Source organism: Nuphar pumila, chromosome 10, assembly GCF_984573655.1.
Source record: "Nuphar pumila chromosome 10, dmNupPumi1.hap1.1, whole genome shotgun sequence".
Classification (NCBI taxonomy): Eukaryota; Viridiplantae; Streptophyta; class Magnoliopsida; order Nymphaeales; family Nymphaeaceae; genus Nuphar; species Nuphar pumila.
This window is the reverse complement of record NC_143258.1, coordinates 83,451,724-83,468,076: the sequence shown is the minus strand read 5'-3', so window position 1 is coordinate 83,468,076 and position 16,353 is coordinate 83,451,724. Positions and strand designations below refer to the sequence as shown.

The following is a 16,353-nucleotide window of genomic DNA, read 5'->3' as shown; positions in this document are numbered from 1 at the left end:
TTTCACCCATGCGCGATTACTGGATATAGCATCATCAATTCATCAAGAAATTTCGGAAAGCCCAAAAACCCCAAATAACATTATTGAAAATGAGAGAGAGAGAGAGAGAGAGAGAGAGAGAGAGAGAGAGAGAGAGAGAGAGAGAGAGAGAGAGAGAGAGAGAGAGACCTGATAACTGAGGAGCGACCAAAAGGAATTGGCGTTGGCGAAGGCGTTGGTTTGAGGAAGCAAACTCGGGAGGATTAGGGCAAAAAAAATTGCTCTAATCCTCCTCCCCTCCCTTTTCATCGGACATTTTTTTTGGGTCCAAAAATTGGACACAAATGACCTTGGGTGCGTTGACCACACCTAGGGTCCGGTTGACCGCACCGGGTACCGCACACACACCCGCGTCGCGTCACATCGACGCGAGTGTGATCATAGTCATGAAATCGACGATATTTTGAAAATATCACTAGAAATTCCGATATTTTAAGGTAGCCGATAATATCGGGAGAATTTCATGATATTTTCAAAATATTGTTAAAATAGAAAATTTAAAATTTTATATATTTTAAGCTCAGTTTTTCTATTTTTTTGGTTGTTTTGTATTTTAAAACTTTAAAAAAAAAATCTTTATATTTTTGTAAAAAAAAGTCTTTCTTACTATTGTTTATATTTTTTCAAAATTTTATGCTTATGAGGTTTTCTCGAGATTTTCCATCTGAAAATATCTCCAGGAAAAACCCTCGCTGAGACATGTTCTTGATTGATATAGGTGACTATTATTCTAATTTTTGCAAACAGATCTGGTCAGATCTGTAAATTGACCACTTTCATAGCCCTAGATCTGCTCAGATGAAGGGGGATATAAGCTATGTTACCCAGACACTCCATGTTGCCCTCCGTACCTGTGGCAGCACGCGTGTCCCCATGTCGACACCTGGACACCATTTTACCCTCTGTACATACAAGTTTGTATTCAATTTATAATTTGAAATTATATTTTCAGTTTATAACTTTATATTTTCAGTATGTAATATATATTTTAGATATAGCATATATATAGATTATATTCAATTTATTTTGAATTTATTTTGTATTCATTTATATTTAATACATATACATATACATATATATAGCCATGTCCTTGTACCCACATTTTTTGGAATCGCTGTGTCGTACCCTCCGTACCTGTACCTGTACTCGCATCCGTACCCAAGTGACATATGATATAAGCTATCTCGATGGTCACACTCTTGCTGCTGGAGTCCTTAAGTGTGATGGTAGGTCAATGTTGCAAGAACCACACTAACTGCTGCTATTAACAATGTCAGAACTGCAGTGAAAATATTTGTTAAAGACTTCCTGGTGTGAAGCACCTTATTTCCTTTGTAAAATTGATGGAAGTTACTACATGTTCTTTCTCTTTGTAAATAATTCAGAGTATACTCTGAATTATTTACAAAGAGGAAGAAGAGCATGTAGCAACTTCCATCGCTTTTACTGGTGGGGTCCACCTAACCCCAGCTTGCCTATAAAAAAATTGAGAGTATGAAGGTGTTCAAAGCCTTAAACCATAGTTGGTAGGCCACGTACATGCTTTAAACTGTGATCTTTTAGTCATTACAAGGCATGCTTGTCATTGTTTCAAAATCTGCATGCTGACCCATTAGTTTCTCTTTTCTGGTTTTCTAAATAAAATTAGAATTTAATGCAAGAAAAAAACTGTCAGTCTGTCAGTTGGGAAGATGGAATGCTGTACTCTAGTCTGAGAGTACTTTGTTTAGACTATTAATACAAAGTTTTACTAATATCCGTTCCTTATTGTGTAGATGCTATATCATTGCAAAGGGAGATTGAGAATGTTCTGCGCATTAATGCGGAACCTGCTACAGAACGTTTGGATGCTTTGATGTCCAGTGAGCTCAATGAGTTGACTAATAAGTTAAATAAAACACTTTTTCCCGGTGGGCTAATGAAACCATTTCCAAATAATTGTGTTTTTTTGATGACGGCAAGTGGAGCAAAAGGTTCCAATGTAAGTGCACCTCATCTTTCTTTCATTTTTTTGTTTAAATGGTATTGTGACAGTGTGATTTTTCTGTAGATGTTCATGCATACTATCGGTGTGGTAATTTGAAACCAGATTTAACTCAATTTTATTTGCTTCAAGTTATACGTTGGCACTCTTCATTTCTTTGCCACTTTAAAATCATGATATTTTTTTGTTGTTGATCTTCAGTGATGTCAGCTGCTTGTTTTATACAGATGTATCATTTGTTCTTGAGCCAGTAATCTTACAAGTAAAATAATGTGCTGTTTGAGCATGCTGATCTGTTTTCCATATGAGCGTCTGTATTCAGCAAGATGCGTTTGACTGCAGCAAACGAGTACACCGTTGCATAAGTTTTGTTCAAATGGAGTTGCTATCATCCTGATTCCATTTCTGTAGTTAATGTTAATGATGGCTAGGTACTTTGCCTCAAAACTGGAGTTACTTATAGCTTTTCACTTTCTGTTTGATGAAGACGAAACCTTGTTTTTTAGTACAGACACTACCCAATAGTGAATCTTTTGGTTTTAGGCAGTGTTGTAAGTATTGTACTGTATCGTACGATACAGTATGATACATATCATTACTATTAGTATTTTCGATACAATATAGACTCGTATCATGATACAAGTGTGTATCGTATCCCCATCGGATGTATCGTACGATACATGTGTGGCACACTTTAAAAAGGCCGAAAGTTAACTTCTTTTTATTTTGGGTTTCAAGGATCTCTTGAGGACAGACTTCCTCATTTGTGTAGAAGCCATTAGAGGGGAACACATGCACCCTAAGAGTTGTGAGAACGATTTAGGGATGGATCCTTCCTCATTTTTCTTTAGGGATGGATCCTTCCTCATTTTTCTTCTTCCTCCTTTCACCTCTCTGTCTTCCCTTCTTCTTCTTCCTTTTCCTTTTTCCCCTTTTCTTTTCTTTTTCTTTTTTTCCTTACATCTTTTTTTTTTCTTCTTCTTCTTCTCGCCCCTCCACTCCTTTTTTTTCTTCCTTTTCCTCTTTTTTTTTCTTTTTTACTTCTTTTTAATTTTTGTTGTTTACATGTATGCGTGTTTTTGACACACGCACCCATAAAATCTATTTTTCAGTTATATGAGAACGAGTTTATCCTATCCCCTTTTTCTTTGCGTCATCGTTAAGACCCTCCAAATATCAAGGTTTTAGGTGTTTTATGCTCAATTTGAACCATTAGATGTGTTTATCAATACTTATTTATTGAGAAACAAGCTTTGTTTCAAATTGATTTGATGTAAAAATATGAACATTTTATTATAAAATTTTAGTACGAGATGATTTTTTTACGTCTTTAAAATACACATCTGAGCATAAAGAGCTTAATCAATTACATGTTCTCCATTCAGAAACAATCATAAACACATTTAAGAATTCATATCGAGCATAAAACATCTAAAAACTATGATTTTTAGAGGGTCATAACAGTGACCTAACGAAACATGGGCAGGATAATTCCCATTCTCTCTCTCTATCTATATATACATATATATAGTAATAGGATGGTGTAACCCGAATTTTGGTGTATTGAAATATTATGCAATTTTCATGAAATTTGTGACATGTTACACTGAATTACACACTTCATCCATAGTTACAATAATATGTTTATTACTTAATTTAACTATTTATTGTAGCATTTATTTTGATGTCTTATTTTTTTGGTCCTGCCTAGGCCGACTAGTCCTGCCTAAGTCCCGACTAGTCCCTTTAGCTGTCTTTTGCCTGGACTCCAACTAGCGCGTTTGACAATTGAGCTTCCAAGGATGCAACTTGATATGTTCTACTATAACATTGATTGCATAGGCGAATTACAGTAACTCCCTATTACGTGTATCCCTTGGGCAGGTGGTGATGATTGATATGTTAATGACAGTGGTTTTTGACTGGGACTTGACCTTATGGCCTTTTTACCATATGTTCTATACCTTGTGGTCCTATCGCGGGGTAGGTTTTGTTGTTAAGAAAGCTTGCTTCCATCTCAAAAAAAAAAGGGAAAAATAAATAACCTAGATGATGCCACCTATCTGTCTTGTTGCCTCACTCTCACTCTTGATGCGATGCTTGCAATAAAGGCTGCACTTCGTTCAAAATTACGGGTGCATTTTGATTAATGTGAATTCTCATGAATGAAAATTCACATTTCCCCAAATGTAGTATTCTTTTGTTTGGATCCTATATTTTTTTCAGGAAAGAGAATTCTAAAAATTTAGAATTTCCTTATTTAGAGTACTCATCTAATTATGTGGGAACTCTAATTCTCCATATGTTGGGCTTCTCATATCACCCTTCATCTTCTCTCACTCTCACTCCCCCATCATCCCTCCCTTCCTATCTAAGTCTCTCCTCCTCCTCCTCCTTTCGTCCTCACTGCTCCTTACCTCTCTCTCACTGGGACGATCAGGAGGGCCTCCTGGAAGTCGATCTTAAATGTGAAGGTGTCGATCTCGTAGAAGAAGGCGATGATATGCATCGATCGACTGCCACAGGTGAGGCAATCAAGGACAACACAAGGTTGTGACTCTCAGGGAGAACCGCTAGACAGAGCGGTTGAGGAGGATGTGCACCACCTTGAAGTCCCTCCCCGCCAAGGAAGTCTGCGACGACTACAAACGATGCCTCATCAAGGAGCTTGACAACTTGCCGGCCCACTCGTAGAACCGATTTGGGGCCGAATCGATTTTGGGTAAATAAAATAAATGGGTGCAATTCCTAGGCCCTTTTCCTCTCTCTGTTGCAGCTAGAGGTTTCACTCCGTCTCCTCGCTGAAATCTCTCGTGGCTCTGCTCGGACTCCGGCCACTTGATGGACGACAAGAGGTTCCCCGACACTCCGTACATTCATTGCCGACTCAGAGAGGGAGATGACGACCCCAAAGGTGTCTCTCTCTCTCTCTATAGAGTAACCCGTAACAGTGGACATATATTTTGTCCACTGTTTGGTCAGACGCCCACCTGCCGCTGATCGCGTGTGCTATCAGTGGTGAACGTGCGTTAAATGAAAGAAAGGTTTTTGGTGATGGTTGCGACTGTCTTTAAAAACTGATTTTCCGCCCAGGGAATCAGCGGCGGTCAAGGGCCACCGTTAATTCCTCTTTTTTGCTCAAAATCAACGAGAGGGCATTGTTCGACAATAACCTGTCCATTGTTATGAGTTTTCATATATATATATATTAATATATATATACCACTTGTCATTTTTTGGCACTTATTTAAAAAAAACCTGTTTTCCTTATTTTTCTGATTTTTTTGGACAAGGAAAAACAGATGAACCCGAACCCCTGCAGCAGGGCTGTCAACGGTTGTGATAAGAAAATGTTGTTTCTTTTTTTTGTTGGTATATTGCAAAAAAGTTGAAATAAAAAAAAGAATTTTCAATGGAATTTGAGCATGCTTGGGTCATCCAAACAAGATAATTCTTAAGATTAAAATTTCTCTTTCTTCACATTTCTATGGAATGAGAATTCTCTTTCCAAGAGAATTCTTCTCAAGTAAATCCAAACACACCCTACATCTTCCTGCTGGATTTCAGCCATGAAAAGATTGGCAACTGCAGAGGCAGATGTATGATGCAATGAAATCAAAGGGACAGGCTTTACGAAGTTGCTGTTCCTTTTTCTTCATGAAAAATTTGCATGACTGAAGAATTTGGGTATTATAGTTTCCTTTTTCCAAATATCCATGCCTTGTTACCTTTGCTTTTTTATATAATATTTTTTTATTCAACCATACAAAAGTTTTTATGGCACTTGTATTTATTTAGGTGTAGAATGAACTTTTTTAATTTCATGTTGCTGACCTTGGTCTATTTATGATCAGGTCAACTTCATACAGATATCTTCTTTATTAGGCCAACAGGAGTTGGAAGGAAAAAGGGTTCCACGTCTGGTGTCAGGAAAAACATTACCATGTTTTCCACCTTGGGATACTTCACCACGTGCTGGAGGTTTTATTGGTGATCGTTTTTTGACAGGTCTGCGCCCTCAAGAGTATTATTTCCATTGCATGGCTGGTCGTGATGGGTAAGATCAATCTACTGTGAAGTACTTGGTTCAGTTTTTTAGCTTATCTAGTATCTTTGTGTTGGTTCTAGTTATTTTTTAATATGTTCTGGTGCTACATCTTTTCCTACTGCATCAGTATTTCACCCTTGTTTGTGTTTTTGGTTGTTATTTCTATCAATTTTTGAAAATTTTGTTCATTGAGTCATGGGAGGTTCTGGTTGATAATTGAATGCTCATCAGAAATGGTCAAAATTGTCACATTAGCACTTCACATTGATGGGCTTTGTCCTGAAAAGATTTATATATTCCAGTATAACAAGTTTTAGATTCCACTTTGCTGTGTTGCGACTAGAGTTACCAGAAGCTTCTTAGGTAGGTGGGAAGCTCGCTTCCCGGAAACTCGCTTCCAAAACTTCATAGGAATCTCGATTCCCCAATGCTTCTTCTATGCTTCTCACACACATGGTCTATGCTTTCTATATGCTTTTCTCACGTTTCTTTTCATGTTTTTCATGTATTTTCTCTCACGCTTTCACTCACTTTCCATGTACTTTCTTTAAATTAGTAACCATCATCGTTAGATTTTAAAACAAATTTAACTCTTTTACTAAAAAATCACGAAATACAAGAATGATCAATTTTATTTTAGTTTTTATTTGTTTCTTGTTCGATTCCTATTCAATTACCATATTGCTTCATTTTTTTATATATTGCTTTTAAATTGATACTTCGCTTCCCGCTTCCTATAAATTTTAAAATGCCTCGCTTCTCGCTTCCTTTTCTCGTTTCGTTTCCTGCTTCCGCTTCCTAGTTTGACAACCTTGGTTGCGACCTTAATCATGCATTTTGCCTACCTCTCCATTATTTTAAATGGCCGGATACCCATGACCTGTTCTATAAAAATCCTCCATCATGACTCCACCTGAAGAATATATCCTCCGCAGACCTTGTGCTCGCCATCCATCCTATTTAGCTTCTTTCCTTTTTTGGTCGATTCTGGACCTTCCAATGTAAAAATCATTGAAAAACTTGTGGAGAAGTTTAGGGTTGTCTAAACATTCTTTGGCTATAGGTTGTTGTTATTAGTGCCTGCTGTGGTTTCCATTTATTTTTTATAATCTGACTGTGTGAATGCGCCTATATGTACACTTAGTCATCAGTATTTTTACCAGCATATATCTGCAATCAACTTTTGGATATTGTTGTAATTTTAAACTATTTTTCTTAGTTAAAATGATGGTGAGTTCAAATGGTTGGAGTTTTTGAAAATTTTAGTTTTTGCAGCACTGGATTGACAGTGAACATTTTTTGCAGCACTGGATTGACAGTGAACATTTTCTAGGGCTTTCTAGATGTCAAATATCTGTGGACACTTCTTGCCATGATTTCATGTTTCATTACCTGTATCTGTGTGAGAAAGAGTTGGAATCTCAAACTATATAATCAGATTAACTGTGTTTTGGTTTCAAATAGACTGGGTTTTCTAGCTATGTTTACTGTACCTTAAATAACTCATAGCAAATGATATTGGATTACAGTATTCAAGCATTAAAAAATCATATTTTTTCATCAGAAATACACTATCCAATGGTTGATCCCTAGCAAATTCACTATGTCAAGCACATCCACATGGTCGGATTTGCAAAAAAAAAGTGTTGGAAATGCCCATATTTCAGTTATCATATTCTAGTGACTATATATATATATATATATATATATATATATATATATATATATATAGAGAGAGAGAGAGAGAGAGAGAGAGAGAGAGAGAGGTGCTAAATGAGTTTTTTTGCTGTTTTGGTATTTTTTTCGAAGTTTGTGGAGAGAGAGAAAGAGGGTGTGGGTTTAATTAAATTAGTAAATTTATGTTCAAAACTCAACTTGGGTTAATGTTAACCCTAGTTAAACAAACAAAACAAAGATATATTAAAGGAACATAAACTAAGGTGTGTTAACGTTTTTCAAAACTTAGTTGTGTTTTTTATTAGCACTAACAACTTAGTTGTGTTTTTGAAAATTTTCGGGATAAAAGATTGTTTGCACTATTATTTGGTAATAATTTTTCTATTTGACCATAGACATAGCCATACGTGGAGAAAGGGACATACCCTCTGTATTTTACTCCAAATGGTGAATATTAAACTTTATTAATGGAAAAGGAAAAAGAGTAGGTAGGAAGATGTTTGTAAGGAATAAATAAAAAACTTGTGTTAGCTTAACGGCTAAGGCTTTAAACCAAAAATATGCTCAACTATGGAATCTAGTAGGAAATTTCTTGATTGATGGTTTCTTTACGTTACATAAACCTTTTCTGGCCATAATTGGAGATGGCAAAGAATTAAAACTTATGTGTGTTCCTGCCAGTTTAGGCAGATCACCACTACAAGAAAGCAGATGGCTGACACTCGTTAGATGAGAATATAATACCAACCTGAGTTTAGATTAATCAATATAATATATGATTTGTGTCTCTAAAATTTATCCATTAAAAAACCAATTCATAGTGGGGATGTAGGATCTCCTAACTGATCTCTTATGTGCCCCCAACCAATCTATTCATTATCAACCCAATTCAAAGAGGGGATACAAGACCTACCAATCCCTTGTGTAACCCCATCCAATCACATGCCAGCATTCCATAGGCCCCACTGCATCAGAATGTAGGTCTCATTCAAATTGCTGTCATGTGATTGGCTGGAACACATAAGGGCTCCGTTAAGAGATCCCTAGATCCCAAGTTCTCAATCCATACCAATGTTGTCAGTATTGGAATTGGACCTGTATCGTTTGTCCAACAGTTCAGGTGAATTGGCTGATACTGATTATTGCTCCAATATGTCTGTATTCCATAACATTTCTATTAAAGGTTGTTAAGATTTGCAGATCAGTTTCTTCTTTAATGTTGTGCTAAAAGCCACACTGGAACTAAAAGTTGGATAGGATTATCATTATCTTGTCCTGATAGTGCATTAATTGATCATGCAGGTTAGTTGATACTGCAATCAAAACATCACGAAGTGGATACCTGCAGCGATGTCTGATAAAAAACCTGGAATGCTTAAAAGTATGTTATGACTATACAGTGCGTGATGCAGATGGATCAATTGTGCAATTTTACTACGGAGACGATGGTGTGGATGTTGTGAAATCTAGTTGCCTCACTGAATTCAAGATTATTGCTGCTGTAAGACTGCAACCTTATCCATGTCCTAAGTCTGCATATTGTATGCTAATTATTAATCTGTTGATCTCGCTATTATTGGCAGAACCAAGAGATTCTTCTGGAGAGGCTCAGGAATGGTCATTGTACGGATAGAGATTTATTTGAATCTAATGGTTATATCATTGGCCTGCCTGATCTCCTTAAAAAGAAGGCCGAGCATTTCATCCATGAAATTTCGGAGGATCAGAAGGAATCTTTCAAGCTGCGAAAACGGAAAAAGTTTATGAAGTTAGTGAAGCTGAAGTACCTTTCCAGTCTTGCCGATGCAGGTGAAGCAGTAGGTGTCATTGCTGCTCAGTCCATAGGAGAACCATCAACACAGATGACGTGAGTTTCCCCTTCTCTCTTGCCATGAACTATGACTTCATTAGGCAGTATAGGCAAACTGCTACTCGTCTGTGTGTCTGTGCACGCTGGCACTTGTGCACACATGCGTGAGTAATGCTGTGTTCTTATACTATGTGTGTGTGTGTGTATGTGCTTACTAGAATAATAATAAGATAAAATTAAACCTTTTACTTCTATATTATTAGTCGTAGTTCATATTCAGCACCAGTTATTTATTTTTGAAAGACAAACAAAAATAAAAATACATGAAAGAACTTTTTTATTATTCTCACTCTTCCACTTGTGACCAATTCACTATTTTCATGACCTGTATTTACCACAGATCTAGTCCGATGGCTGTAATCATGTGTGTAATGCTGTATTTTTACATATATATCAGAATAATAATAATAAATAAAATCAAACCAGTTTTCTTCTATATTTGATTAATTATTGTTCCCAATTCATATTCATCACTAGTTTTTATTTATTTGGGAAGCCAAACTAAAATAAGGATATGGAAAAAGGGCATACTAAAATATTTTCTATTATTCTTCCTCTTCCTCTGGTGACCCAATTCATTATTTTCATGACCTGAATTTATCACAAATCTTGTCAGATGGCTGTGATTGACATGGACGCTAGAGACCCTCACAAGTAATTACATAATTTTTATGAGTAATGAACATAATATCTAAGTGGTTGATCCTGATGTGAACAGGCACACACATGCACAAACGAATGCACACTTAGGTATTATCCAAAAGCTGGGGCCTTTTGACTTATGATGCATGCATCCCACAGCCTGAATAGTAGGCCCACCTTAGATGTTACCATTCACATATGTTTGGTTTGGTTATTATGTGCAATGTTGACAAACAGCATTTCTCTAGAGAGTAAAATATTAGTTGGTATGTGGTTCACTTGGTAATAACGGTTGGTATATGTATTAATCTCTACCCGGGCTTTCTACCCCATCTAACAGAAGCCAACTACTTATTTGTATTATATTTCTTGATCTCAACCTTAGTGATTAGATGATGTTGAACTAGTAACAAAGGCTAGTCCTAGTTCTTGATGCTGAACTCTATGTGAACCAAGAAAGTTGTTGCTGCTCTCTCTCTCTCTCTCTCTCATGTGTGTGTGTGCACGCACATGAAAATGTGTGACCTCATGAAAGATAACATGATGGTTTCATGCATGCATTGTCATGAATTGTAGATATGTTTAGACAATGTGCATTTCCAAAGTATATTAAAAAAATGGGGGCATTTATGTATAAAATTGCCAGAATGCTCATGATGGTGGCAATTAAGCCATGAAACCACAATGTCATTTTTTAACTTGTAATACACACATTAGGGGTGTCAATGGGTCAGGTTTGACATGGACCCGGCCCATACCAAAACCCTATAGGGTCAAGTTTTGGTGACAAATAAGGAGGTCTGATTAGAATCTGGATCAGACTCAAAGGGTCCAATTAATATATGGATCTGGGTATGGTTTGTGAAATTTCATACCAGACTCGAGCCTGAACTTTGTTTCAATTAAGATCCACAAATTTTCAATATAAAAAAGATAGAAAAAATATTATTTTACTGGGTCTGTTTCGTGCAATCTTTATAGGATCCAGGTATAGTTTCTCTTATGATAGGTCTGAGTGGACCCAAGTCCAAACCCGGTACCAGCATCTCAAATCAAATCTGGGTTTGGTCCTATATGGGTCCGAACCAAACCTGACCTGTTGACACTCCTAACGCACTTACACATTGTATATGTGTAAGTCTTGTGTTGGCATAATATCACCTTAGCCAAAACTAATGCTTTCTTGAGAAATATCAGCAAGTTCAAATTCTTGGTTGCTGTACTGCTTCAAAACAATGGAAATATAGATGTGTTACTGACTTCCTAATCATATTTCATAAAGAAATGTCATTTCCTCATCCTTTTTGCTCATGCATTTGCATCTATATATAGCGGCATTATATTGAAGTTCCCTTGAAGGTATTGTGATAATGTTGAAAATTCCCTCTTTTCTTCAGGCTTAACACTTTTCATTTGGCTGGCCGAGGAGAAAGCAATGTGACATTAGGAATGCCACGTTTGCGTGAGATTCTGATGACAGCGTCAAGGAATATTCTTACCCCGCTTATGACCTGCCCCTTATTGGAACAGAGAACACGGCAAGTTTGATGTTCTTTTATGACATTCAGATATTTCATATAATGTTTTCCAAATGCCAAGGTGTTGGTGATCCTTGGCGTTGTAGTTAATTTGGTTTGAAAGGCATCATTGATATTTTTATAGGCTCCTTTCTAATATCCAATTGGTTTACATTAATCTGCAATTTGTATCAATTTGTTTTGTACAAGGAAGATGGAATGTGTCAATTTGGGATGGATTGGTTCATAAATGTTTGGGCTGGTCCTCTTGACAACTACCTTTTCCTTTCAATAAAAGTCATGCATTTCGCTTTTTTTAAAGCTCTGTTTTGAGTCTTTTGACTTTCAAGGGTGACCTATTTTGACCAAGTTTGGACGAGTCCATTGTGTTCACTGTTCTGCATTTTTAATGTAGCTTCTATTTCAAATGCTTTCAACCTTTCAAAGTTTATCTCAGTTATAACGTATACTGGGATGCTTTCCTTGTGATACATTGGAAAATACAGTTTCATCGTGCTTGAGCACACCTTCACCTAAGAATATAGGTTTGGTTTCTTGTGTACTCCCTTTTATGCACTCATGGTTCCTTTTTTTTGTGGGTAAATTCTCTAATTTTTTCTTGATTTTCTATGATACATCACCTTCTACCTGTATTTAGTATTTATTCTTGTGGTCATGAATCCATATGCGCACCAAAGTTTGAGAAGAAAAGGACACTTGTGGCTGATTAACTTGCCTCTTTAATGGTAGCAGGGATGATGCTGAACGTATTGCTGCAAAATTGAAAAGAATCAGATTTGCTGACATCATACAGAGTATGGAGGTCTGTCTTGTGCCATTTGTCATACAAAGGCAGGTAGTCTCAACTGTATACAAACTGAAAGTGAAGCTGTGTGAGCCCGACATGTACCCTCCATATACAAATATTACCGAAGAGGAATGCGAAAATGTCTTTGAGAACAGGTTTGTTCCCAAGCTGGCTGAAGCAATTGATAAGTATTTGAAAAAGTTATTATCCAAAGGAGCACATGCAGGTGTAGAAGTAGTGTCTGAACATCCTGAAGGCCATTTTATGGAGAAAACACACGAGGAGAATGAACCTGCAAACCAATCTAGTGAAAAAGGAGAAGCAGAAGAACTTGATATTGATGAAGATGAGAATGAGGATGAAGGTGTTGGTGCTCAGAAAAGAAAAAGCCAGAGTGCAGATGATATCGAGTATGATGATGACATGGAAAATGAGATGTCTGGAATTGAAGATGTTAATAGTGAAGCAGAAAATGAGGAAATGGTTTATGCTGGAGAAGAAGGTGATCAAGTTGATGATGTTTTTTGTACCCGTGCTGCTGGTGGTGATAGCATTATACTGGAAGAAGCTGAGGATGATGCCTCGAAAAGGACAAAACCAAGCAAAGGTTCCTCAAAGAGATTGGGCATTGGCAAGTTAAAATCACAATCTACAGAGCCAGCAAAGGATACAGAATCCAAGATGAAAAAGAAAACAAAAATAGATGCTCGCATAGTTGTCGCTGCAGGATCATGTTTAGAGGTGCACTTTTCTATTAGCAAGGGAACTTATTTCCTACTATCTCAGGTTCTCTCTCTCTCTCTCTCTCTCTGCAAATGCATCAATTCCAGTATACGGGTGGATCTTACTTATAGATGCTTGTGCATGGATACGTGCTATGTTAGACCTGTAATGAAAAAGGAAAAAGATACAATAGAATGCCTCTTATGGGCTTTACAAGAGCTTTAGAACAAGGACTACTTATGGGTCAATACACATGCACACAACCCACTAAGGGGCAAAAACACAAGTAAAAATATAGATATTTTATTGTAGAACAAATGCTTGAGAGAGCATAAGATTACAAGTGGGTAACACCCCTATATATACATCAAAGAGAGGATCAAAGAGCCGTTGCCGTTGGGGAGATCCCAATGACTTTGGGCTTTTTACAAAAAAGCCCACAACCTAGAACTAAAATCTAGAAAACAGAAAATATAGACTGTTGTGCCTCTACCAGGCATATCCTATTACATTACAATAAAAAGACAAGAATACCCCTATTAAATATTACCTATTACAATGTTATGATATATATATATATATATATATATACATGTTTTAACACTCCCTCAAACTTACGGTTTAATCACTGAAAGTTTGTTAAGTAAAAAAATGAAATCAGATAGAAGAAAGCGCTTTGGTGAACAAATCAGCTACTTGAAATTCCAATGCTATATATGGGAGGATAATAGTCTTCTTAATATATTCTTCATGAACATAGTGACAATCCATCTCGATATGCTTGGTGTGTTGATGAAATGTATGATTGCTGGCGATTTAGATGGTGCTATTATTGTCGTAACATAACCTTGATGGTGATTGCATATACACCCCCATGTCTTCTAACAATTTTATCAACCATACGGGTTCGGATGTCGTGGTAGTCATGACACGATACTCAACTTCAATTGATGATAGAGATACTTTCTGCTGCTTCTTGCATTTTCAGGATACCAACGAGTCACTTACAAACACTCAAAAACTCATACTTTAACGTCTATTATTGGGATCTCCTCTCCAATCAGAGTCAGTATAAACAATTAATTCAAGCGGGAAGGAGGAAGATAACATACAGTCTTAAGAAGCATAATTTTGTAAATATCTAATAATTCACTTTAACAATACTCATGTGCACAATTGTAAGAGAATGTTGAAACTAGCTCGCTGTATGCATTTCATGAGATGTATGTCGATTAATCGTTAAATAAGTAAGGGCCCAATCATTTGTCGATAAGGAGTGGGGTTTTCTAAGGGTGTGCCATCATCTATCTTCATTTTTGCATTAAGTACTTAAGAAATATTCACCCTTTTTTCATCTGTAATACCAGACTTGTCAATAATCTCAACAACAAACTTGGATTGAGTTAGCAGATAACCACGTGAAGAGTGCTACTACCTCAATCCCTAAAAAATATCTAAGAAACTCTGAATTTGTCATTTCAAAATGTTGTTTTAAAATAGCCTTAATATAACTAACTTCCTGTTTGTCTCGTATAGTAATGATCATGTTATCAACATAGAGAAGAAAAATAACAATACTTGCAACTGATTTCTTAACTAACAAAGCAATATCAATATAATAAGATTTAAAACCAAGTTTAATCATAATTGAACTAAACCTATCATACTAGGCCTTAGGGGCCTATTTCAAGCCATATAAAGCCTTTTTAAATGAAGAACCTTTCCCTCTGGAATGTCATATCCATCTGGTGGATCTATATATACTTCCTCATTCAACTCACCATTGAAGAACACATTTTTAGCATTCATGTTATAGATGTGCCAATTCCTAATGATGGCTACAACCATGAGGGTTTTAACCAAGGTCATCTTAGTTCTTGACGCAAAGGTTTCATTGTAGTTTATACCATATTCTTAGGAATAACCCTTGGTTACTAACCTATCCTCATATCGTTCTAGGGAACCATTACTCTTTGTCCTAACCTTGTAAACCCACCTAAAACCTATAGATTTTTTTTTCTTTTGATTGATCTTCTATTTGTCATGTGTTGGATTTTGCTAAAGCTTCAAGTTCAAGGTTCATAGCTTTTATCCATTCAAGATAATTTTTGTCATGTTTATAGGTAGTGGGTTCGGAATATAAATTGTTTTTTGCTAGGCATGCTCTATATTGAGGAAAATTTGATTCATAAGATACAAATCTATCTGGGGGTTTAGATTCCCTAGTGGATCTCCTAAGGTTACTAGATTCCTGTGATTCAAGGGTAAAATGTCTCTCTAAGGCACTGGGTTGACTATCATTGGCTCTTCAAGAACTAGAGGTTCACTTCTATCTATAATTGGAGGTTCATCACCAGAAGTATTTGTTAGAGGTTCTTCATTCAGAATATCAACACTCAAAGAGTCTACTTTAGGAAGCAAGTCAAACAAGAAAAAACAATTCTTGCTTTTTTAGGAAGACTTTGATAAAAAGAACTTTTTTTTTAAAAAAAAGTTATATTTCTAGAGATATAAAACCTATGTTACACAGACTTGGCTAGGGGGTCGACGCACTCGCGTCAACACGCCCCGACACAGGTGTGGACACGGGTGCAGCTTCAGACACGAGCCAAACTCGGTCAACGCACCAGGGCCGAGTTCGTTCACGTTTTGGACTCAGTCAATGCTGATTGAGTCTATTTTTGTCCATTTTAGGGCAAAAAACAAAAAAAATGATCTTTTTATATATATTTTTAATAAAATAAATATATATATATATAGCATGAGTCTCAAACATAAGCCCCAGAAAAAATATATATATATATATATAACGGGACCCACTGCGAGGAGAGCCCCCGAACCCCCCTTTCTGTAAGGGCAAAAGTATAATTTGCAAAGTTTGTAAAAACACTCATGCTGGTGCCAAACTTTAGAGGACAATACCCACATGTATGCACACACTGGATATATATATATATAGTCGTGTCCCCGTGTCGCACCCACACGCATGTGACATAGTATAAAACTTATTACTTTTGAGATCATAATGTCTAAAACCTTTTTGGG

The 16,353-nt window shown here is 36.5% G+C and overlaps 1 protein-coding gene across 1 annotated transcript in view; it reads left to right on the top strand.

The window, feature by feature from the left end:
• The window catches only part of NRPA1 (nuclear RNA polymerase A1), a 101,005-nt gene that overhangs the window by 75,036 nt on the left and 9,616 nt on the right, over positions 1–16,353 (top strand). Inside the window, exons 15-20 of the mRNA XM_090019174.1 lie at positions 1,815–2,020; positions 5,878–6,080; positions 9,051–9,249; positions 9,332–9,615; positions 11,658–11,798; positions 12,531–13,371. Coding sequence (XP_089875300.1) covers positions 1,815–2,020; positions 5,878–6,080; positions 9,051–9,249; positions 9,332–9,615; positions 11,658–11,798; positions 12,531–13,371 — 1,874 coding nt within the window. The remainder of the gene's footprint in view (positions 1–1,814; positions 2,021–5,877; positions 6,081–9,050; positions 9,250–9,331; positions 9,616–11,657; positions 11,799–12,530; positions 13,372–16,353) is intronic.